Source organism: Lynx rufus, unplaced genomic scaffold (genome assembly GCF_022079265.1).
Source record: "Lynx rufus isolate CCGP_SWC_20201006 ecotype Redwood Valley unplaced genomic scaffold, mLynRuf1.p SCAF_24, whole genome shotgun sequence".
Taxonomy (NCBI): Eukaryota; Metazoa; Chordata; class Mammalia; order Carnivora; family Felidae; genus Lynx; species Lynx rufus.
The window spans coordinates 13,626,465-13,649,624 of NW_025814839.1; the positions used below are offsets into that span (position 1 = coordinate 13,626,465).

Sequence of the window (23,160 nt, forward strand, 5' to 3'; positions counted from 1 at the left end):
GCATCTCTCTGATTCTCTGACTTCTCTGATCCTTGCCACTTGAGAGGCTGTAAGGCTCCAAGGGGTCAGGGCACTCCAAGACACTAAAGCAAGTATGGCAAGAGCTGAGGGCAACCTCTAGGGAGGAGAAGGGTGTTTGGACCGTACACATGAAGCTGACTTGTTCTGGCCTGAATGGTTTTCAGTGTCTCCTCGGAGCTGCCCCGCTGGTGTGGTGAATGGCAGGTTTGGGCCTGATTTCCCAGGAACCCACTTCCTGGGTGACCTCCTGCAGCTATCATTTGCCTCATCCCAGCGGGACCTGTTTGAGGATGGCTGGCTGGAGTTTGTGGTCCGTGTTTACTGGTTGAAGGCTCGGTTCCTGGCATTGCAGGTTGGTTCTGCAGTTGTCATTCCCTGGCACCCAACAGGGAGGGAGGAGAGCTAGACATGGTGTTGAGGATTCATGTGTATGTGCACATGCAGCACCTGCCTGACACTGGGCTCAGAGTGAGGAAGTGGGACGTGGGGAATTTTCAGATCGCAGATACCCCAGCATGGCCCCCAGTCTGTACAGCATATGAGCACGACCACAGAGCTCTGGAAGGAATCTCCTGTGTCCCCTGTAGACCTCCTCACTCAGGATTGCCTTGCGGTCTTGAACCCTTTGCCTGTGTTTTCCTGAGAGAGCCTGAATGAATGCACAAATGGATGCAGAGCTTTCTAGAAGGGGAAACCACCTATCTTGTGTGAATTCTCAGAAGGCTTCTCCTCAGAGCCTGGTCTGGATGGCCAGGATATACCTGGTGGTACCCAGTACACTGTGGTAGAATGAATAAGGTTGTCATAGTTGGTTCTGGAATTAGATAAGCTTAGGTTCTAATCCTGGCTCTGCCATTTATCTGTTCATGATCTTGAACAAGACACTCAGCCTTCAAGTGTCCTCAGTGTTCTCATCTGCACCATGGGAGTTAATGATACCTTTCCTTAGAATTGTGGTATGAATTATTCATTCATTTGTTCATTCATCCAACAAATATTTGTTGAGCCCCGGCTGTGTGCCAGGCCCCTTTTAAGACGGTATAGCAGTAATTGGACAAAGCTGCCCTCGTGGTGCCTACAGTCTAGTGGGATCAGGAAGGTAAGGTACCTGGCACGGCACAGTGAGTTTCCCTCTTTCTGCCCCTGTCCCTTGACTGCGTTTCCTTTGACCAGGGAGACATGGAGCAGGCCCTGGAGAACTATGACATCTGCACAGAAATGCTCCAGAGCTCCACTGCCATCCAGGCTGAGGCAGGGGTTGAGCAAAGAGACCTCGTCATCCGCCTGCCCAACCTCTACAATGACTCTGTCGTTTCCCTGGAGGAGGTGAGTGGGAGTTGTTTAATGGTGTTTTCTTGGCCAAAGATTTATTCTTGTCAATGATTTATTTATTCCATGTCCCTGTGGAGCAGGAGAGCAGCCCACGTGCTGAACAGGGCTCCTTCCTCCCAGGAGAGGGTGAAGGGGCCTGGGAGAGGCACTCTAGTGCACTGGGAAAGGGAGAGAAAGGTTTTCCAGGTGGCAGGGGACAAGGAGGCATTCACCGGCAAGACCTGGAGTGATCATTGCTCAGCTCCCTGGGCTGTGTGTTGCAGCAACCCCAGAGGAATTAGAGGGAAACTGCAGACTGGTGCTGGTCTGGCTGTGGGGCTGGGTCAGCAGAGCCATGTATGCTAGGCTGTGCTGGGTTCTGATCCTGTTATCACTATGCAGCCTCAATCCTCAGCACAGTTCCATGGCTGTGACATGTCCACATCAGCTCAAAGTGGCCTTCAGAGTCTTGCAGAGTTTTTTTTAAGTGTATTTATTTAAGTAATCTCTGTACCCAACATGGGGCTTGAACTCATGACCCTGAGATCAAGAGTCACATGCTCCTCTGACTGTACCAGCCAGGCACCCCATGTTTTGCAATTTTTTTAAGTTTACTTATTTATTTTTGAGAGAGAGAGAGAGCAAGCAAGGGAGGAGCAGAGAGAGAGGGAGAGAGAGAATCTGAAGCAGGGTCCACACTGTCAGCGCAAAGCTTGACGCGGGGCTTGTACTCATGAACTGTGAAATCATGACCTGATTGAGCCCAAACCAAGAGTCAGATGCTTAACCAACTGAGCCACCCAGGAGCCTCTGCTTTGTTTCTTTTTTATTTATTTATTTTTCTTTAAAATTTAAAAAAAAAATTTTTTTTTTTCAACGTTTATTTATTTTTGGGACAGAGAGAGACAGAGCATGAACGGGCGAGGAGCAGAGAGAGAGGGAGACACAGAATCGGAAACAGGCTCCAGGCTCTGAGCCATCAGCCCAGAGCCCGACGCGGGGCTCGAACTCCCGGACCGCGAGATCGTGACCTGGCTGAAGTCGGACGCTTAACCGACTGCGCCACCCAGGCGCCCCTTTAAAATTTTTTTTTAAATGTTTATTTATTTTTTGAGAGAGAGAGAGAGACAGAGTGTGAGCGGGGAAGGGGCAGAGAGAGAGAGAGAGAGAGAGAGAGAGGGAGAGGGAGACACAGAATCCAAAGCAGGCTCCAGGCTCCGAGCTGTCAGCACAGAGCCCAATGCGAGGCTTGAACTCACAAGCTGTGAGATTATGACCTGAGCCGAAGTCAGACACTCAACTGACTGAGCCACCCAGGCGCCCCCCTAGGTTTCTTTTTTAAAGAATTGAATGCTTTGACCTTAATAGAAGTACTTTAAAAAATTTTTTTTGTTTTAATGTTTATTTTTGAGAGCAACAGAGAGACAGAGCGCGAGTAGGGGAGGGTCAGAGAGAGAGGGAGACACAGAATCCAAAGCAGGCTCTAGGTGCCAAGCTGTCAGCACAGAGTGTGACGCGGGGCTTGAACTCACGAACTGTGAGATCATGACCCAAGCTGAAGTCGGACACTTAACCGACTGAGCCACCCAGGCGCCCCTGTAGAAGTACTTTTTGTAAAGCATTTGTTTTATATAAATGCTGATGTACTGATGGGGAGTCTACTTTTGTACTCCTCATCTGGGTCTGGTAAATGCAGACATTGGCCAGATTCAGAGAGTGTGAGAGGTTTGTCATCGGGCAGCATTCTGGGCCTTTTCCAGATTGATAAGAACCTGAAGTCGCTGGAGCGGTGCCAGTCCCTGGAGGAGATTCAGCGGCTGTACGAGGCTGGTGACTACAAAGCCGTTGTGCATCTGCTCCGCCCAACCTTGTGTACCAGTGGATTTGACCGAGCCAAACACCTGGAGTTTATGACTTCCATTCCAGAGAGACCAGCCCAGCTGCTGCTGCTGCAGGTGTGTGTGCCCACAGTTCCCCTCACTCTGACCTCATACCTTCTTTGCTTGGTTGTGAGTTTATTCTCTGAAGGCTTTGAGGTGGCTTTCAAGAACACGCATCTAGAAGAAAATAGTAGGAGTAAAAACTGCTAACTGGCATCTAGGAAGATGCTAGTTAGAAGATACGGTCAAGACTGGCAGAAAGCTGGAACCTAGGAATGCAGGTTCCAGGGTTCTGTGTGGCTCAGAATGAGCCCACACTTGAATCAGAACGTCTGCCTGGCAGAGGAGGAAGGCAGAAAAGTCAGGATGTCACCCATCCATTCACCCATTTGTTCATCTGCCTGTCTTTCTATATTACCTTTGAAATTGAGCTTTGAGTAGTTGTTAAAATGGACAAACTCTACGATGTAATCAAGATCAAATAAATACCCATGTACGATCATGTGCTTGAGGAAAAAGAACACCACAGTGGTGTTTTGAAGCCATGCACCCTCTCGGCTCCCTCCATGCCTCCCTTCTTTAGGAGGTAAACTCTTACTGAGAGCTCGCTGGGCATCAGGATCTGCTGGGCACCGGGCAGTTTCTCAGTCTCTCTGTGCCTTGGTTCTTCATCTCTAGAATGGAGATGATCATCGTTCATCCCTCAGAGACCTGCTGTAGGGTTTATACAAGTTAGTGTGTGTTGGCACCATGCCTGGCATGTAGCAAGCACCGTACGGATGCTGACTGTCATCAGTGCTGCCATCTTTGGGAAGCATGGGGTTGGATGATAAACTTGGAAGGTGATAAACATGATGTGCTTAATGGTGTTGGGTGGCCTGGCATCCCATCTCTATGGGTCACACACTAATCATGTTATATTTATTCTCTTATTGGGTCCTTCCCCTCCAATTTGGAAAGAGAGCCCAATCTTCTCCCAGGCATTTTGTTCATATTGTTTGAGACATTTCAATTAACTTTCTTGAACTGGGAAATAGTTAAGAGGTATGACTATAGGAGCAAATGGAGGCGTCTCCATCGTGGTGAAAGGAGAGGAAACAGTTGATTCTGAGAAGGAAAGAAGGAAGGGAGGGAGGAGGGGGAGAGGGAGGGACATTGGGAGGGAGGAAAGGGAGGTTCTAGCTCCTGGCAGAGTAGGCTCAGGCTGGTTCATGCTGAGATCAGGGAATGAGATTTGTCTGACTTCAGTTACCATGGCAGGCTTGGGGGGTGGAGTGGAGGAGTGTCTAGCATGACTGCATGTGGGAGGGATGTCTGGGTGTACCAGGGAGGCCATTAGGTGGGGAGAAGGAGGGGGGAGAGGCTAGCCTTCGGTGTGCCTGATAAGAAGGCCCCAGTGATTCAGATGTCAGCTTGCTCCTGTCGTCCAGAACTCTTGGGTGTGGCGGGGTGCTCCATTGTTGGGTTGGATGGGCACTGAGCAATACTGAGAGGGCTGTGGTAAGGCCTGGGCCAAGTGCTGTCAAAGTACCTGGTTTTTGAGAATTAAGTGACTCTTGTTTTTTCCTCAATTTCTTACAGAGGGGGTGTGTTTTCTTACTGATTTGGAGTGCTTTTTATATTTTAAAGATACTAATCTTTTTTTCATCAAATGTTGGAAATATTTTTTTTCCCAGTCCCCTTTTATTTATTTATTATTTATTTTTTTATTTTAAAGTGAGGGAGTGAGCACAAGAGGGGAGAGGGGCGGGGGAGAGAATCTTAAGCAGGCTCCATACTCAGCATGGAGTGCGATGCAGGTCTTGATCCCACAACCCTGGGATCATGACCTGAGCTGAAATTATGAGTTGGACGCTCAACCAACTGAGCCACCCAGGCGCCCCATGCCAGTTTGCTTTTATATTGTGGCCTTTTTAAAAGTTGTGAATTTTGTGTTGTCAAATCTTTTGATATTTGCAAACATTTATGATTTTGTCTGTTATGCTTAGATAGCCTTTTCAAGACTGGAAGAATATTTATCCACTCATTCTACACACATGGATTGAGTTCCTACAGCGTGTCTGGCACTGGACAGGGGAGAAGGCCCGCTTGACAGAACCTATATTTTAGAAGGGAGACAGACAAGAAGCATGTCAACAAATAGATTAAAAGTCTGTTTGCCTTTGTTTTCTTCTAGTGGTGTTAATGTTTCATGTTTATTGTGCTTCATCTAGCTTTTATATGGTGTATGTAGGGGAGGGAGGGCCTGAATCCTCCCCTCTAGCAGTATGATGGGTCTCCCTCCCTATTTGGGCAAGCTGCCTTTTATGGTCTTTGATATAATCATGTAGTTTCTCCAGGTTGAATTGATTCTAAGTTCTTGATATTTTTGTTTGCGATTTTGAGCAGGGTCTTTTTTTGGTCATTATGTTTTCCAACTGTGCATTTCTGGTTTATAGCAACCCAACTGGTTTTTTGCATGTTTATTTTAAATCTAGCCACTGTGCTTCATTCCCATTATTTCTGATAGTTTCTGTTTTTTTCGGGTGGACGATCATATTGCCCACAGTCAACGGTAATTTGGTCTCCTCACTTGTTGGCAGTTATTCTTGTGCTTTTTAGCTCTTTCTAAGTTTGAGCCCTGGGCATTATGTCACATTAGAGCACTGCTGATGGGTCCTTGTCTTGTCCCTGACTTTCATGGCAATGCTGGCTACACTTTCAGGTCCACAGTCTTTTTCCTGCTACAAAATAAGCCCCTGTCCCTCACGTGTTTGGTGTTTGATCAGAAAGTGTCAGCCTTTGGGTTCCATGTCTGTACCCCATAGGCTTCTTCATACCTCTGGCATCCTGCTAAAGAGTGCTGGCTTTCTCTAAAGAAACATAGGACCCATTTTCCTGGCAATTAGGGCTTTTAAATTGGGGGTGGTTTTGATCTATGTTCAGATACTGCAGCACATCCCAAAGGCGGTTTTGGGCATTTCTGCCCCACCCCTGTCTGTGTTACCTCAAAGAGCTGTGTCGCGTGGAGCTGTTGCCAGCCCTCAGCTGCAGCGAGGTCAGAGCCTGAGGGGGCACCGGTTGGCAGGTGCTTCCTGCTGGTCTAACAGGCCGCCTGCCAGATCTGCAAATTCACAGCCAGACCGAGTTTCCTCACACAGCAGCATGATGATGAAAGCGGCTCAGACTGAGGTGCTTAAATGGGTTATGTTCTAGAGCAAAAGGAAAGGGAGCTTCACAAAAGATGATGGCTCCCAAAGAGGGGATTTTAAAATAGTGTGGTGTTCTGAGAGTTCCATGTGCCAGGACACGGTGCTGAGTGTGCTAGGTACAACAGCTCATTTCATGCTCCCAGTCACCTTCTTCCATGAGGGTACCTGTTGTGGGGGGCAGAGATGGGGACTCTTAGAACGATGACCTCAGTGCTGCCTGGCTAGTTGCCTCTACTGTGACCTTGGCTCAGGTCCTCTTCCGCAGAGAGAGTCCCTCCCCGACAGTCTGCTGAGACCCTTCCCCTGCTGAGACCCCTCCCCTGCTGAGACCCCTGAGCGCTGTGGCACTGGATGAGCACATGACTGGGTGGCCTGGGGCACAGTGGCTTGGGGTGAGAGCTGACAGAGGTGGTGGAGTCACTCAGTCTCACCTTGGCAGTTTGCCCACTCTGGCCTCTGTGTCCCAGCTTCATAAATGAGGCAACTGAGGTGCAGAGGTCAAGCACCTTTCTGAAAGCCCGCTGGCTGGCACACGCCATGCCGTGATTGCACGTAGATCGCCATGTGACCTCACAGATGCCTCAAGGCCCGTGGAAGGCCTCCGCTTCCCCTTTTTTTGTACTGCCCCTCAGTCCTGAGGACCAGGCATGGAGAGCGCCATCACAGTCCTCTCACGGCACGCCCTCCTCCTCGCCCCTCCCTGTGCTCAGGACTCCTTGCTCCGGTTGAAGGACCACCGGCAGTGTTTTGAGTGCTCCGACGTGGCTCTGCAGGAGGCCGTCCAGCAGATGGTGAATGCGAGTGAGTCCGCAGCCAAGGAGGAGTGGGTGGCCACGGTGACCCAGCTACTGCTGGGCATCGAGCAGGCACTCTCTGCTGACAGCAGTGGCAGCATCCTGAAGGAATCATCGTCCTCCACTGGCCTCACCCGGCTCACCAACAACCTCATCCAGGTAATCTCCCACTCCTTCGTGGGCTGCCCTGCATCAGCAGGTGTGGTTCTCGGAATTCCCCCTTCGTAGCTCACTGGCTTTCACTGCAAGCTAGGGACCCCAAAGGGGCGCCTTGGCTACCCTGGCTGCAGGAAGCGGGCACCTCAGGTAGTGGGTGGCTGCGCACTGGCCGCACACCTTCCTGGGACTGGTCGGGTCTGGGGGTTGCAGCTTGCTGAGCACTTGGCATCACAGGGTTCTTCCAGACCACCCATCCCTGAGTGACAGAAGCGGGCTCAGAGCAGGAGGCCCTGACCTGTGTGTGTGGTCAGCAGGAGGTAGAGCTGGGGCTGAAACCCAGGCCCTCTGTCTCCCTGCCGGGGCTCTCCACCACCCCACGTTGTCCTGGCTCTCCTAGCCAAGGGGTGGTCCCAGTACTCCGCATCGTCCAGGTGGGCTTCGTAGCAGGAAACTTTCCTGAAGCCACCCTTGGCTCTTTCTGGACAACAGCTCTTCAGGCCATCAGCGCAGGTCTTGCCAAACCCATGTCCGTAAAGTCCCCATCCTTTGTTTCTCCTCTGCATCTGTAGCGCTCTGCCTTAATCCAGGCAGAGTCTCTTATTTGAACTATGGGAGCGTGCTCCCCGCCCCTCTACACTCCTGGTGCAGCCACCACCCTGCCACAGAGGCACCTTTCTGACATGGAAATACCAGTGTGCTCCTCCCTCCCTTCAACCCTTCATGTTCCCCCTGGTTGCCCATCACCCAAGGTGTCTGAACCTGCCTGGCCTCCTCTCCACTCATCTACTTCCTTGTCTGTCTCTGGGCCTCTGCCTGCATGCCTGTCCTGTACCCCTAGTTCCTGCCCTCTTCAGTATTGGTTCCACCACAACCACTCACCTGGAAACATCAAGGTTCTCCTCTGTCTGTCCCTACCCTTCCTCTGCGACCCCACTGTGGCCCTCATTTGCTTTAATTACAGCGACTATACTGATTCTTAACTCTTGAGTGGCTTGTCTTTGGTTCTCTTCCCCCCAGGCTGTCACCTCCCCCGTGCCCTGCTCACCTCTGTAACCCTCACGTCTGGCATGGGTCCTGGCACACAATAGGTGCAGAGGGCCTCAGGAACTGCATGTGGCATAGGGAGGACTGCCGGAGTGGGCTCCTCTGATGCCTGGGCTTACCACTGTTGTTGGGCACCCTGGGACTCTGATGACTGGAGTGCTGGAATGCTTTCTAGTCATGTCCCCGCCTCTGCCCTGAGGGGTCACCCCAGAGGGTTGGAGGGAGAGCTGGCCCTACTGTGACACCCCTGTTCTCCCTCTCCCAGGTCATTGACTGCAGCATGGCCGTCCAAGAGGAGCCCAAGGAGCCCCATGTCTCCTCAGTGCTTCCCTGGATCATCCTGCATCGAATCATCTGGCAGGAAGAGGACACCTTCCACTCCCTGTGTCACCAGCAACAGCTTCAGAACCCAACGGATGAAGGTGGCAGGAAATGGTTCTGGGTGGAGGTGGGCCCTGACAGTCCTATCCAGATGCTGTGAGTGGGCTTGGGGCTCAGTCACTAGGATTTTGTGTGGGGCCTGGACAGAAGCAGAGGCTTCTTTGGGGAGCTCATTGCACAGGGGAGGTCGAGAGGCAGTGGGTGTGTGGTATTTCATGTCTGGTGCAGGTGGTAATAGGGTGACAGCGTGGGGAGTGCTTACAAGGAGCACGGACACTGCTCCAGGCAGTCTCAAACTTGCTAACTCCTTTAATCCCCAAAATAGCCCTATGAGATGGGCAGCCATGCACTAGCCTTCGCACTTAACCACCACGCCCCCCGGCCCCTGCTGGCGTGAGCCAGTCAGGGCAGCAATGTGCACAGCTGGAGGGTAGCATGGAGTGAGCACAGGTCCAAATCCCAACTATCACATCTTGGCTGCGTGACCTTGGTCAAGTCATACAACCTCTCAGCCTCTATTCCCCACGTATATGCTGGGAATAATGGTACCTATCTCAGAGGGTTGTTCTGAGGACAAAATGAAATAATAAAGCTATCATTTGCCAAATCAGTGTCTGGCACATGAGGGTGACAAATGAGTAATTGTGAATGAGAAGCTGGAGAGAGAGCCCAGGACTCTTTATGGAGATGGCACTTGAGCCAGGTCAATGCAGTGGTAGGAAATGTGGTGAATTGAAGAAATAACCATAACAGCTAAATGACCTTTTAAACAAAGATACCCCATCATTCTTTTAAAAAAATTTTTTTTAATGTTTATTATCTATTTTTGAGAGAGAGAGAGAGACAGTGAGACAGTGCAAGCAGGGGCAGGGCAGAGAGAGAGGGAGACACAGAATCAGAATCCAAAGTAGGCTCCAGGTTCTGAGCTGTCAGCACAGAGCCTGACACGGGGCTTGAACTCATGGACTGTGAGATCATGACCTGAGCTGAAGACGGACACTTAACCGACTGAGCCACCCAGGCGCCCTGTTCTCCCATTTTGCTCAATCACTGTACATGGACTCCTGCAGGAAGCCTGTGACCTTGGGTGGGGTGCATCTCTGCAGCTGTAGCAGACCCTGAAGGAGCTGGCGGTTGGGGGTTGTCTGCTGACTGCACTCCTCTTGCTGGGCAGCCAGGCGTACCTTAAAGGGGATCTCCGAGAGAACAAAGTCCAGGCTCTCTGGCGAGGATTGTGTGCAGCACTAGCCCTATGATCTCCCTTCTTCTGTCTCTGCAGACATAGGTTACAGACAAGTGAATTGAGAGCAACACCTGCTTTAAAATTATGGTTTTAAGGAAAGGGCAAATTGAGCTTATATTTGGGAGAGTGCCCCAGAAAATTCATTGGTGATATATTAGAGCTACTTATGTAGTGTGGAGGAAGTGCCCTAACTATGAGCAGGGTAGAAAGAAATGACATGGCCACTGTGCTGACATAGCGTAGCCTGTCCCCCACCCTGTGTGGGGGACAAAAAAAGAAACACACGATCTCAGTCAGGAAGAAAACTTACATTGAGGAACAAAGGCAGGGACCCTGTAACAATTTGCACAAGAAATAATTAAAAAATCTGAGCTCATAAGCAGAATGAAGCAAAAAGGAAAATTGCAAAACTAAGGGAAAACATTATAAACCAAGTCTCACTGTTCTGCAAGGAGCAGAATGAGCATGGCTAGAACGGAAACCAATGGATGCAGGTCAGAGCTAACAGCATTAGTGAGAAGAGGATGGATATGGGAAACGGGTTGTCTAGTGTGAGGATAGGTAGTGCTCCTAAAGGAAAGACCCCAGCAGTGAAATAGGATAAGCAGTCAACCCACTGTCAAATATGGGAACATTTCTCTGTAAAAAAAAAAATTGAGCTTGCAGATTCATTGTTCAGCGTGTACCATGAAAAATTGGTAACACCACAAGATACATCCTATTTGAAGAGTAAAGATTTTTTAGGGGTGCCTAGGTGGCTCTGTCGGTTGAGTGTCCAACTCTTGATTTCTGCTGAGGTCATGATCCCAGGGTCACGGGATTGAGCCCCACACTGGGCTCCATGCTGGGCATGGAGCCTGCTTAAGATTCTCTTTCTCCCTCTGCCCCTCCCCTGCTCCTGTGCAAGCACATGCTCACTTGCTCTTTCTCTCAAAAATAAATAAATAAATAAATAAATAAATATAAATAAATAAGTATTTTTTAGATTTCTAAATTGAAAAAATGATTTATCTTCACAGGTAAAACATGAGACTCATTTCAGATTTCTCCCTAGCTGCACTCAGAGCAGTTGAGGTGATGTCTAAAAGTCTACATGATTCTCAAGGAACGATGGTAGGATCTAGGACATCTAGCCAAGTTGTTTGTAATTAATAGTGGGAACAGACATTTATAAATCAGGATTCCAGCTCCTGTGGGTGCTTTTAAAGATGTCACTGGAGGGTGAAGTCCGTAAACCAACATGAGTCAGAATGAAATTCGTCAGGAGTGGAAAAGCCACAGGCAAGGATTTGAGATGAGCACCAAATCCATTTAAACTTGGAATTGAGAGAAAGCAGTTATGCTAATTATGGTTGCAGAACAGAGTGTCAATGTTGCAAACCTGAAGTGCTACAAATAATATGAACAACAAAATTGGGAGATGAGGAGAAAGGAGGAAGTGTTACAAGGCTATCTCCCATCTTGTATAATAGAATCACTTGATGCTGTTGAAAATGGAAACTAAAAGATCCATAAAAAATTAGCATAGTTTAGTTTCCTCATGATTTTCTGAGTTATGTTTTTTATTAAAAAAAATTTTTAAGTCTATTTATTTATTTTGAGAGAGAAAGAGAAAGTGGGGGAGGGGCAGAGAATGGGAGATAGAATCCCAAGCAGCCTCCGCATGGAGGCTGATATGGGACTTGAACTCACCAACCAGCATGAGATCATGACTTGAGCAGAAACCAAGAGTTGAATGTTTAACTGACTGAGCCACCCAGGCACCTCTATTTTTAAAAATTATTTATTTATATATTTATTTTAGAGAGCACACAAGCTGGGGAGAGGAGGGGGCAAACGGGTGGTGCGGAGAGCAGGGTGGGGCAGGGTGGGGGAGAATATCTTAAGCAGGCTCCACGCTGAGCCTGACACAGGGCTCCATCTCATGACCATGGGATCATGACCCCAGCTGAAGTCAAGAGTTGGACACTCAACTGACTGAGCCACTCAGGTGCCCCTTTTTATTTCTAAATCCATGCCTTTCATACCTTTTTGACAGGGACTGGCCAATAGTAAAAAGTATGACATAAATTTCATGAAAGAATTCTTATCCTACTGGGTGTGAGATGCACTGGTATTTTCTGTTTTGTGTTCTATCCTTAATCCTCTTTAAAAATGCTAGTTACAAGCCCACTAGTGGGTTATAGTCCAGAGTTTCAGAAGCACTGAAGGATCTTTAAGGAGCTAGTAATCATTCTAGTGGTGAACCTACACTTAACTGAAAGGTAGTCATTCTTTTTTTTCATCTGTAATATTCCAAAAGACCTTAGAATAGGAATCTTGAAGAAATGGTATATATAGTATGGGTTTCATTATTTTTATTTTTTTTATTTTTTTTTACTGTTTACTTTTTATTTTTGAGACAGAGACAGAACATGAACAGGGAGGGGCAGAGAGAGAGAGAGGAGACACAGAATCTGAAACGGGCTCCAGGCTCTGAGCTGTCAGAACAGAGCCCGATGTGAGGCACAAACCCACGAACTGTGAGATCATGGCCTGAGCCGAAGTTGGACACTTAACTGACTGAGCCACCCAGGCGCCCCGGGTTTCATTATTAAAAGTTATTTCTCTCTTTCAAAATGTTTCCTATATGCCCAGAAAGCTGCTTCCAGGGATGTTCACTGAACATCAGCGTGTTTATTTGGAGGTGGATAAGGCATTCCTTATGTCTTCTTGTATGATTTGGATTTCTTTTTAAGTGTATTTATTTATTCTGAGAGAGAGAGTATGTGAGCAGGTCAGGGGCAGAGAGAGAGAGGGAGATAGAGAATCCCAAGGTGGAGCCCCACACGAGGCTCTATCTCACGAACCGAGATCATCATCTCAGCTGAAGTCAAGAGTTGGATGCTTGACTGACTGAGCCACTCAGGTGCTCCTGAATTGATTTTTGAAAAGTATGTATTGCTTTTGTAAGGCCAATCAAGTCATTAACTTACTTAGGAAGACAAAAAGATAAAAAATGAAAGAAAGAAAAATCTGTGGCCACTTTGGTAAAGACAGAAAAGCCCACAAAGGAGAGACTGAGCTTTGCAAGTCCCACAAGTGTCCCCACGCTAATTCTGTCGGTCTGGTCTTTCCCTAGTGATGGCTGAGACGCCCATGCTCCCATCCTCCCTCATGCTGCTCAACACTGCCCACGAGTATTTGGGGAGAAGGTCCTGGTGCTGCAATTCCGATGGGGCTCTGCTGCGATTCTATGTAAGCGTTGCCCTCTTGGCCAGGGCTGGTGGGGCGGGAGGGATGGTTTGGCGTCCTGAGGCTTGCTTGGCCTCCCCCTGTACTGGGGCCCACTGCTCTTCTTTGATTCATATGTGACTACTCAGAATTGCCAGAAAGTCTGAACTTGGTTCCCTTATGCACCTGAGGTTCACGGCTTCTGGACCTGGCCTTGACCTACAAGTGGATTTAGAACCACTAATCGTGACTGCATCTGTTTTGTGTGTGTCAGGCATAGGGCCAGGCCCTTCATAGTAATTTAGAGGCAATAACTGCATTCACCACCACCTTCCAATGAATCCTGTTTGCCCAGCACCACTCACGAAAGGTAGTAGTTGCTGCATCAATAGCTATTTAGTAAATAAGTATTTAGTGACTGCAGATAGCTGTCTCTTACTAGCAGCTGTGATTGACTGGGCTTACTGGGGATAAGCAGCATGATTCCTGTCCCCAAACCTCACTGCTGAGTGTGAGGCCAAGCAGTGCAGACAGGTTACAGAGCATGAGAGGGGCACCTAACCCAGCCTGCAGTGTCTGTTTAAAAAAATTTTTTTTTCTTTAGTGTCTTTATTTTTGAGAGAGAGAGAGCACAAGCTGGGGAGGGGCAGAGAGAGAGAGTGAGGCATGGAATCTGAAGCAGGCTCCAGGCTCTGAGCTGTCAGTGCAGAGTCCGACACGAGGCTCTAACTCACGAACCGTGAGATCATGACCTGAGCCGAAGTCGGACGCTTAACCAACTGAGTCAGCCAGGCTCCCAGCAGTGTCTATTAATAAATGTTTTAGTGGAACATAGCCACAACCATTCATTTACATGTTAACTATGGCTGCTTTGGCAATACAGGGGCAGGGATGAGGAGCTCTGATACAGTCTGTGTGGTATGTGAAACCTAAAATATTTACTACATAGCCCTTCAGGAGAAGGTTTGCTGACCTCTGCCGTATACCTTTTCAGTGAGCATATCCTCTCTACAAGTGCAGCTCCTGCCTCCCCAGTCCTGGTCTTCCTCCTGTGCTTTCCCCATGGCTCATACCATCTTCTAGCATGCCATATGATTTATTTATCTGTTATGTTTATTGTGCGTCTCTTCTCCATTAAAATGTAACTTCCCTGAAGGTAGGGATTTTTGTTACTTTTGTTCACTGCTGGATCCCAGTACCTTAGCACAGCATATCTAGCCCATAGTAGGTGTTTAATAAGTAATGGATTGAATGAATGAACGAGACTGAGAATACGTATAGAGCTCATGTGTGTGTAGGGCTTGACAGTTTGCAGAGCACTTGTGCTGAGGAGGTGGAGACTTGGCAGGAGCCCCAGCTGTAGATGCCTGAGTGTCTGCTCTACCCTGTGAGTTCTGAGGGCCTCCCGGGTGCTCACCCTGGGTCAGCGCCACACTTCAGGACCATTTTTGGAAGAATTGTGCCAAGCTTAGACTGTATTGCTGCTCAGGAATTGGCAACTTCCTTTTTCTGCCTTCCCTCTCCAATGAGAGAGTGTGGGGTCACTGTTCTACTTCCACAGGGTCACCTCTACAAAGCAGTTCCCCTTACGCTGCTTGGGGGAGAGTCAAGAATGAGTCAGCCCCTTTGCAAGCTGGTACCCGACAGAAGTGGTGCTGAGGTGCCTTCTGGGTAGGCAGCAGGGGCGATGATGGGATGACCATACTCTGGATTTTCCTTAGTCTATATCTTTTTTGGCAGAGTATGAATTCTAGCTGCCAGGATCTGCTAAGTGAATCTGAGGGAGTGGACGTGATAGGAGTACCACCATGTTTCATTTCATAGCTCCTGATTTTCCTACCCGAGGCCTAGCCTTTACTTTCTTCCAGCTCCTGCAGCAACTTCACTTTTGTGGACTCGGCCTCTGCTTATTGAGTGCTCTCTCTCTCTTCTCAGGTCCTGACCACCTCATGCCCTCTGTTTGTCATACTCTGTCCCGGGGTCTACATGTCTGGCTTGCCCTTTCCTTCCTGCCATGTTGGTCTCAGCTCAGAGGACACCTTCTAAAAGAGGTCTTCCCTGGTCCTGCCACTCTGTCCTCATGACTGCTGAGCAGCCCTGCTATTTGTTTCTGTGTCACGTGCCTCTCTGCTAGCTGGTGTGTTCCTGAGATCAGAGACCTTTTTAGTCTTGCTGCCTGAAGGATCTTTAGCCGTGAGCAGTGGCTGACATAGATTACTGTCCAGTTGATGTTTCTTGAATAAATAAATGAACAAACATAAAGTTATTCATTCATTGATCTACAAATGGTTGCTGAGCATTCACCATTCTGGGTGCTGTGGGCGTTACGAAGGTGAATACTTTATTGCTGGCTCTTCCCATTGCCCCAGGTTAGTGGTCTTCAGATAAAGGATTGTGTCTTGGGAGTGCTTTGTGACTGACATGGGGAGATCTTTTGTGTGGATTTTTTTCTTCTTGGATGGAGTGGAAGTATTCTCTGAGGGAGAAATCCTCTTGGATCTCATCTTTTCTTGAGTTAGTATTTCTTTTCATATGTTATATTCAGGTTGCTGAATTCTTATCCATTCATCCACACTCAACTCAAATGGCCCCTTTTCTATAGAGCCTTTACTAACTTCCAGACTGTCCCTGTTACACTGTGTCCTGGTACTACCACCCAGATTGTGTACACATTAACCATCTGCTGTATTTGCTTCAATCCTGTCTTCTAATAGAAATAAAAAGTTACAGGAAGGATAGTATACTCTTCCTCACCGTCCTTCCCTCACCCCCATAAACCATAAAGGAAAGGACTAATAAATCTGACATTAAAATTTTAAAATTCTGTAAAACAAACACTATACACAAAGTTCCACATAAAATAGCATAGTGATAGAACTACACACACACACACAGACACACACGTGTGTGTGAAACTGGTGAAACATACATATCAGACAAAAGACTGGAATTCAGGGTATTTAAAAAACTCCACAAATCCATAGAAAAAGAAAAAAGTCCAAGAGAAAAATGAGGAAATTATATGAACAGATCACTAGAGAGGAAACCTTAAAGGCCAATAAACATGAAAAGACACTCAACCTCACTAACAACCATAAATTCTTTATTAAAAAGGAATTAAAAGCAATGGAATACCATTTTGTCCTTTCAGACAGTCATCAACATTTGTCTGTGGTACCTAGGGCTGATGGGGCTGTGTAGGAATTTCCATCCTGCCATCAGAAGTATAAAATTAGTGGGGCGCTTGGGTGGTTCAGTTGGTTCAGTGTCAGACTTCGGCTCAGGTCATGGTCTTGCAGTTCATGAGTTCGGGCCCCACATCAGGCTCTGTGCTGACGTCTCAGAGCCTGGAGCCTGCTTCAGATTCTGTGTCTCCCTCTCTCTCTGCCCCTCCCCTGCTCATGCTTTGTCTCTTTCTGTCAAAAAAATAAACATTAAAAAAATTTTTTTTAAAGTATACAATTAATTAGTTCAACTGTTTTGGCAAACAATTTGAAAATACAGTTTTTAAAGTTGCAAATGTGCAAACCCTGTGACCTGGTAATTCCTTTTATAGGAATCCACACTAAAGAAAAAGAAACTTTCACATGCATATAAAGAATAGCATGTTGGTAGATGTTAACCATAATGCTGTTTATAACACATATACAAAAAAGGATAAACACCCTTAATGCTATCATTAGAAAAGGTAAAAAAAAAAAAATATGGTAACAAATATTTACAGACAAAGTGATGTAATGTCTAAGATTTGTTTCCAAATGATGTGGGGTGGATTGGGGACAGTTGGGTGAGGGACTGGCTATGCACAGACTTAGTAATCAGTGCTTATTAGTAATCAGTGCTTAGTAATCAGACTTATTAATCAGTGCTCCATATGTGGGCTCACTATACTATCATTTCTAGTTTAATATATGTTTGGAATTTTCCATACTAAAAAGTTTGAAATTTTGATATCCCCGTACAATAAGATTCATTTCAGTTCACTGAGCTATATTCACATTGACACAAATAAGTCTGGTCCATTCATTCATTTTAATTAGTTTAACTGCTTAGAGCAGTGCAAATGAATGAACCAGATTTATTTGTATCAATGTGAATATAGCTCAGTGAAATGAATAAGAGCAACGTGCTAAGGGTTATGTATTACGTGATATTTTATATGTAAAGTTTAAAAACCCATGCAACTATATAGTGTATAGCACAATATAAAAATATGGAAATAAACATACACACATCTGTATCATTTCTTTGGATTTACTTTGTGCTTTTTCTAACTTATTGCGGTGAAAGCTTATTTCAGTGTTCACTCTTTTTTTTTTTTTTTCACATCTTGCTATCATTAAGGTATTAATGTTTCTAAATTAAGTGCAGAAGCATTGGGAAAAGCCATGGGGTTAACATCAGGTATAAGGTCATTCAGTGACATCTTCCTAGCATTAAGATGTGTTTACAAACTTACATATAAAAGCTTATGTGAAAAGACATTTGGTGAATTGTTTGAATGACCCGGTGTATAAAGTGCCCTTCAAGTAACTTCTTCCTTTTATATAAGATATAAGATATAAGTTTATGTGTGAAGCCTATGGGAAAAGCCATGTGCTTATCAACCTGAAACTACACTGTGTTTAGATGGCCACTCAGTGGCAGTGTTCACTCTTTTTTGTACAAGTGCTGAAGGTTATAAGTTTTCCCCAAGTACATTTTTAGCTGCATGCCATGTTTTGATCTGTGGTATTTGCTACCTTTATGTACTGATTTCTCATTTTACTGACTTATGTTCTGAGGATGTGGTGTGTATTATATTTTGTCTTTAGTATTTGTTGAGATGTGCTTTTTGTCTAGTTTTGGAAAAAAGCTCATGGATGCTTGAAAAGAATGTGTATCTGGTAACAGTTGGGCATAACAATAGCCATTGAATCTAATCTTCATAGATGCATCACTTGTTGACTGTGTTGTTTACATCCTCTGGAATCCTTATTGATGTTTTGTCTGAGAGAGACTCCCTCAGTCCTAATGGGATTTACCATTTGCATTATAACCACCTGTTTAATTTACTGCCCCTCCATCTGAGCTTCTTAAAAGCAGAGACTGTGTCACATTGTGCCTAACATAACGAGGTGCTTGGTAAATATTTGGGGAGCAAATGAATGGCCAAATAAGTGGGTAGAGAACTTACCAGAGGGCATATAATATCTCCTAGCAGCTGGTAGATACTGACTGGATGCGCTAGAAGGAAGGCAGTTTGGCAAGCATGCCCTTCTGGTCACTTGTCAGATCTGGGCCTAGAATGGCTCCTGTGGGGGTAACAGGCCCTTTTAGGAAACAGGCCCAAGAGACACGGCCTCCTCAGGTTAACAGACTTGATAGCGTGGTGGTCTCCCTGGGGTTCCACTGTGCCAGGGAAGCTGGCACTGTGCCAGGGAAGCTGGAGAACTGGCGCCTTCTCCTCAGGCGTCTCTTCCTGCCTACCACAGGTACGCGTTCTCCAGAAGGAACTTGCTGCATCCACCTCTGAAGACACGCACCCCTACAAGGAGGAGCTGGAGACCGCCTTGGAACAGTGCTTCTACTGCCTGTACAGCTTCCCTAGCAAGAAGAGCAAGGCCAGGTACCTGGAGGAGCACTCAGCCCAGCAGGTGAGGGTGTCCCCGCCCCTGCCCAGGGGAGTGGGGCTCAGAGAAGCAGGGGTGTGAGCACTCCTGGAGGACATCAGACACACACCTCTTGTGGTTAGTTGCACCAGGAGAGTGAGAGCATGGTCAGATGTAGTCTGATCATAGGAAAAGGGTTTTCCTTGCAAAAACTAGCTTCGTAAATGTTGACCATTCAAAAGTGCAGCATGGCAATTTTCAAAGGATTTCCTTTTCCAGTCGGATAATATGAATAATTCCTTAGAGGTTTTCATTTGTTTTTGTTGTTTGGGTTTCAAGCACTCATGGCTTGTCAGTACTGTCATTTATTCTTACCAATTCCATTCCCTGAATGTAAGCTCCTTGGGCAGGGCCCCCACTGTGGTCCCATGTAGAATGCAGACCCACCCTGGTCCAGAGCAAGCAGTGGGGCAGCTGAAGCTCACGGAGAGGGTCAGTGGCCTGGCCACAGTGCCCACTCGTGATTGAACCTACCCTCTGGCTCAGCCATGTGGACTCAACAGAGTGTGGCCCTCAGTTTCCAACATTTGTCTTTGTAAAGGCCGGGCTTATGCCACTTCATTTTTCTGCTCTTCAGACATTTGGGTTTGGGAATTAGAGTGAGTATGCAGATTTTTAAAAGTATATGGGACTTTTTCTACACTCTAACATATTGTAACCTTGTCTGCATTATTTCCATGGAAGAACCTTTCCCTTTCTGCTTTACCCTGACTGTAGTATGATCTGCTTTCTGTCTTTTCTCAAGGTGGACCTTATATGGGAGGACGCTCTGTTTATGTTTGAGTATTTTAAGCCCAAGACCCTTCCTGAATTTGACAGCTACAAGACCAGCACTGTGTCTGCTGACTTGGCCAACCTTCTGAAGAGGATCGCCACCATTGTGCCCCGCACAGAAAGGCCGGCCCTGAACCTGGACAAAGTCTCTGCCTACATTGAGGGCACCTCGGCCGAGGTAGGAACTGAGCATGGTGGAGCTGTGTCCCATCATTTTTCCCTCCGGCACTGCTGCTTCTGCACCTTGTCTGCTTTCCTTGCTCTATACCAGAAGTCAGGTCCATGAGAAGCCTAGTGTCTGTCCTGTGCTAATGTGAATGGTCCTGGGTTTGCAGCATTACTGGTCACATCTGAGACCCTGACTCCATCTCCCCTTATCCTGCTCCCTCACCTGCCAGGTGCCCTGCCTTCCAGAAGGGGCCGACCCCTCCCCTCCGGTGGTGAATGAGCTCTACTACCTCCTGGCTGATTACCATTTCAAAAACAAGGAGCAGTCTAAGGCTATCAAGTTCTACATGCATGACATCTGCATCTGCCCCAACAGGTCAGTGACGTGGGCATACGGCCAAGCAGGGAGGGTTGGGGTGACCCCAGCTCAGCAAACCCTTTCCTGGGCCAGGTTGGGGTTTCCCTGCCATAGCAAAGAGATTAGGGGAAAAGGAATGAGAAAGTATGGTTAGCACTCTGCAGTTATTAGGAAAGGCAAGAGACAGGTTCTTCATAAAAAGAGGAGCAGTGGAGAAGGCTTCCTTCCAGAAGATACCTGGGATGAGCACTGGCCTCAGAGAAGGTATGAGGTTTCCATCTGGATCCAGGCCAGCAGGGCAACGGGGTGCCATCTGGTTCCATCCTCCTGGTTGAGTGCTGCCTCCTTTCCTGGCTCCTGGCCCTGGGAAGTGGGCTGATGTGTACTATGTGTCTTTAGCTAATGGTTGTTTCCTTATTTTGGGGAAAGGGGAAGGTAATAGAAATACTTAAGCTAGGAGTTCTCTTTCCTTGCTCTGATGCAAGTGTTGGCAGTAGCAATTGTCATGACAGTAAAAGTAGGAGAGCCTATTGTATGTGAGGCTCATGCTTTCTTCCCGCTGAGCCCGGGTGGCTTTTTCTTAAATTGTAATGGTTGGCCTGTTCATCCTGAAAGGGCTCTGCTAAGCTCATAAAGTCTGATTCATTTGATTGAGAGGGAACATTTTCTCATGGCCTCCACACCTAGGAGGTAAGCCTTGGGTCGAGATAAGCTTTGTATCTGAAGGTCCAGAGTAGTATCTGTAGGTAAAGTACTCAGGGGCCAGGCCGCAGAGGCTGCCCATCCTCAGGGGAAAACGCAGAGCTCCATCTTGTCAGGACCCACCTGGCCCGGGGGAGAGGGGCTGGGATCTGAGTAGAGAAACCAGTTTACACAACTTCTGTAGCTTGTGAGAAAGGTTCTCCCAGCCCCCTTGTTGCTCAGCGTATGATTTCCTTCAGGCAGGGAGCCATGTATTGGTGGCCCTGGATGTCCTCTCTGGGGTCACTGTGGACCAGTTTGGTAGGGGAGATCCATGCTCAGGCTGGCTGAGTGCTCCTGCTCTAGGCAGTGAGGAGTCACCTCCTTTGCACTGCTGCCTCCATGTCTGAAAAGTGAGGGTGATAAGACCAGCCTGCCTGTGGAGAGGTGAGAGCCTGGCGTGACACCTCTCACCCAGCAGCCCTTTGGGTTACAAGACAAGGTTCGTGACAGCTCATTTGGGCCTCCTTCCAACTTGTACATGCACCGGTTCAGAGAGTGTCAATCTGTCAGGCTTGGCCTGCTGGCAGCCATGCCGTAGAGGTGGGGTGCCCTGTGAGGACTGGCCCCAGGGCCAGGAGGAACTTGGTGGCCTAGTCCTGACCCTCCTTCATTCTGGCCCTCACGAGCAGGTGTCAGGGAAGACTTGGGCTCAGTCTCATCTTCTGTGCTGGCTAAGATGGAAGTTTGGATGCTGGCCTTTTCTTTACATTTTCAGAGCCTGCTAGACACAGGTGAAGCCCATGGCAGACAGCTGGGTGTGTGGTGGTGTGTCCCGGCCACAGTGTTTGTTGGTGGTCCCTGCAGGAAGAGCAAGTCTGCGAGAATGCTGGCGACAGCTTTTCTTGACCCGTCCACCGTTCCATCTGCTCTTGCTCAGCTGGGATTGGGCCACCTTGGCCAGGGGTTTCGTAGAGTGGCATTCTCTGGGGCAAGATGGGAATAGGTCCCAATATAGCTCATCCCTCTGCCAAACAACTCTGAGCCCAGTGCTGGGAGCAGGCCTGCCCTACGTGAGTACCAGCCCAGCGCACAGGCTCTGGATGCTTCTTCCTCCTGAGTTCGTGGCATCACTGGCCCTTGGGCTCCCTGCTGTCCTTGTGGGTCAGCACTCCCCGAGTGTGGGTTGTGCGCTGCTCTGCTAGAATCAAGAACCCGTGTCAGGACTTGGTTTTTGGTGACACACAGAGAAGCATTTTGAGTTTTTGTGGTGAGGTGTCTGTGTTCTTGGTCACTTCTATTTGTGGTTAGTGGTTTCCATTTTGGTACTCATGCAGGTATATGGGCACACACCGTGATTTGGTCCCTTCCCTCAAGGCAAGGGCAAAGGGGGTTGCTGAAGGCATTCTGGGAGGAATTAAGAGGGGAAACCCTCAGTGTGGAAGGAGCTGGCCCTGGTGGTAAGTCCCTGACAGGGTTCCCCACCATCTGGAGGGGAGCTTGACACCTACCCCTATGCTTCCGCCCCCAGGGTGACCTGAGCAGAGCCCCAGATCCCAAGCCCTGAGGAGGAAAGGGTACACTCAGGGCCTCCACACAGGGGCTGAAGCCTTCATTTTTGCTATCCCCCATCATCACTTAAGCCTTCAGGCCTCTTTACTGCTCCTTTGCTCATACTTTTTCATCTTTGGGTGCCTGGAGTACGGCAGAAGCACGTATGAGCTTCACAAGTCTGCTCTGCCCTTACCACACCTGGAGGACTGTCAAAAATAGTCCAGAAAGCTAGTTGCCCAGTTTTAAAGTTAGTACAGCAGTAGGTCAAGAATTGTCAGCATGTAGAAGGTAGCATCTGTTATGTGATTGCTGTCTATTCTGTTGTCTGTACTTGCACTCAGGAAATTCCACTCTCCCAAGTGCCCAGAAGTTGTCTTGGCCTTCGTCATCATCACAGCCTTTTACATTTTCCCCACCACTTTCTTTCAGGTGATCTCAGAACTGTAGGCTCTCAGCCATCCTGTGGTCCCCTTGCTCTCCATATTGCTTCTGGGAACTGAGGTGGACGGGCAGGATGTGGTCAAGGTCCCAGAGGAAGAACCATGTAGCAACTACATGGCAGTGTTTTCAGGGTCTTGGCTGCCCCGTGCTTTTGGTCAGTGAGTGTGTTGATGGCAGGTGCTACCAGTGCGGGGTTAGGTGAGGTGGCAGCTGGATGAGAGCCTCCCTGTCACCTTGGATGGGCCATGCCTTGTAAAGCACCCCTTTTCCTTTCTATCAGAGACCTTCTTTGGGTA

General features: G+C 47.9%; 1 protein-coding gene across 1 annotated transcript in view; it reads left to right on the plus strand.

Annotated features, from left to right (window-relative positions):
- CABIN1 (calcineurin binding protein 1) overlaps positions 1–23,160 on the plus strand; it is a 154,584-nt gene that overhangs the window by 37,121 nt on the left and 94,303 nt on the right. Inside the window, exons 14-22 of the mRNA XM_047088073.1 lie at positions 186–373; positions 1,195–1,347; positions 3,093–3,287; positions 7,114–7,356; positions 8,666–8,822; positions 13,146–13,261; positions 18,712–18,873; positions 19,634–19,840; positions 20,061–20,206. Of these exons, the coding sequence (XP_046944029.1) occupies positions 186–373; positions 1,195–1,347; positions 3,093–3,287; positions 7,114–7,356; positions 8,666–8,822; positions 13,146–13,261; positions 18,712–18,873; positions 19,634–19,840; positions 20,061–20,206 (1,567 nt within the window). The remainder of the gene's footprint in view (positions 1–185; positions 374–1,194; positions 1,348–3,092; positions 3,288–7,113; positions 7,357–8,665; positions 8,823–13,145; positions 13,262–18,711; positions 18,874–19,633; positions 19,841–20,060; positions 20,207–23,160) is intronic.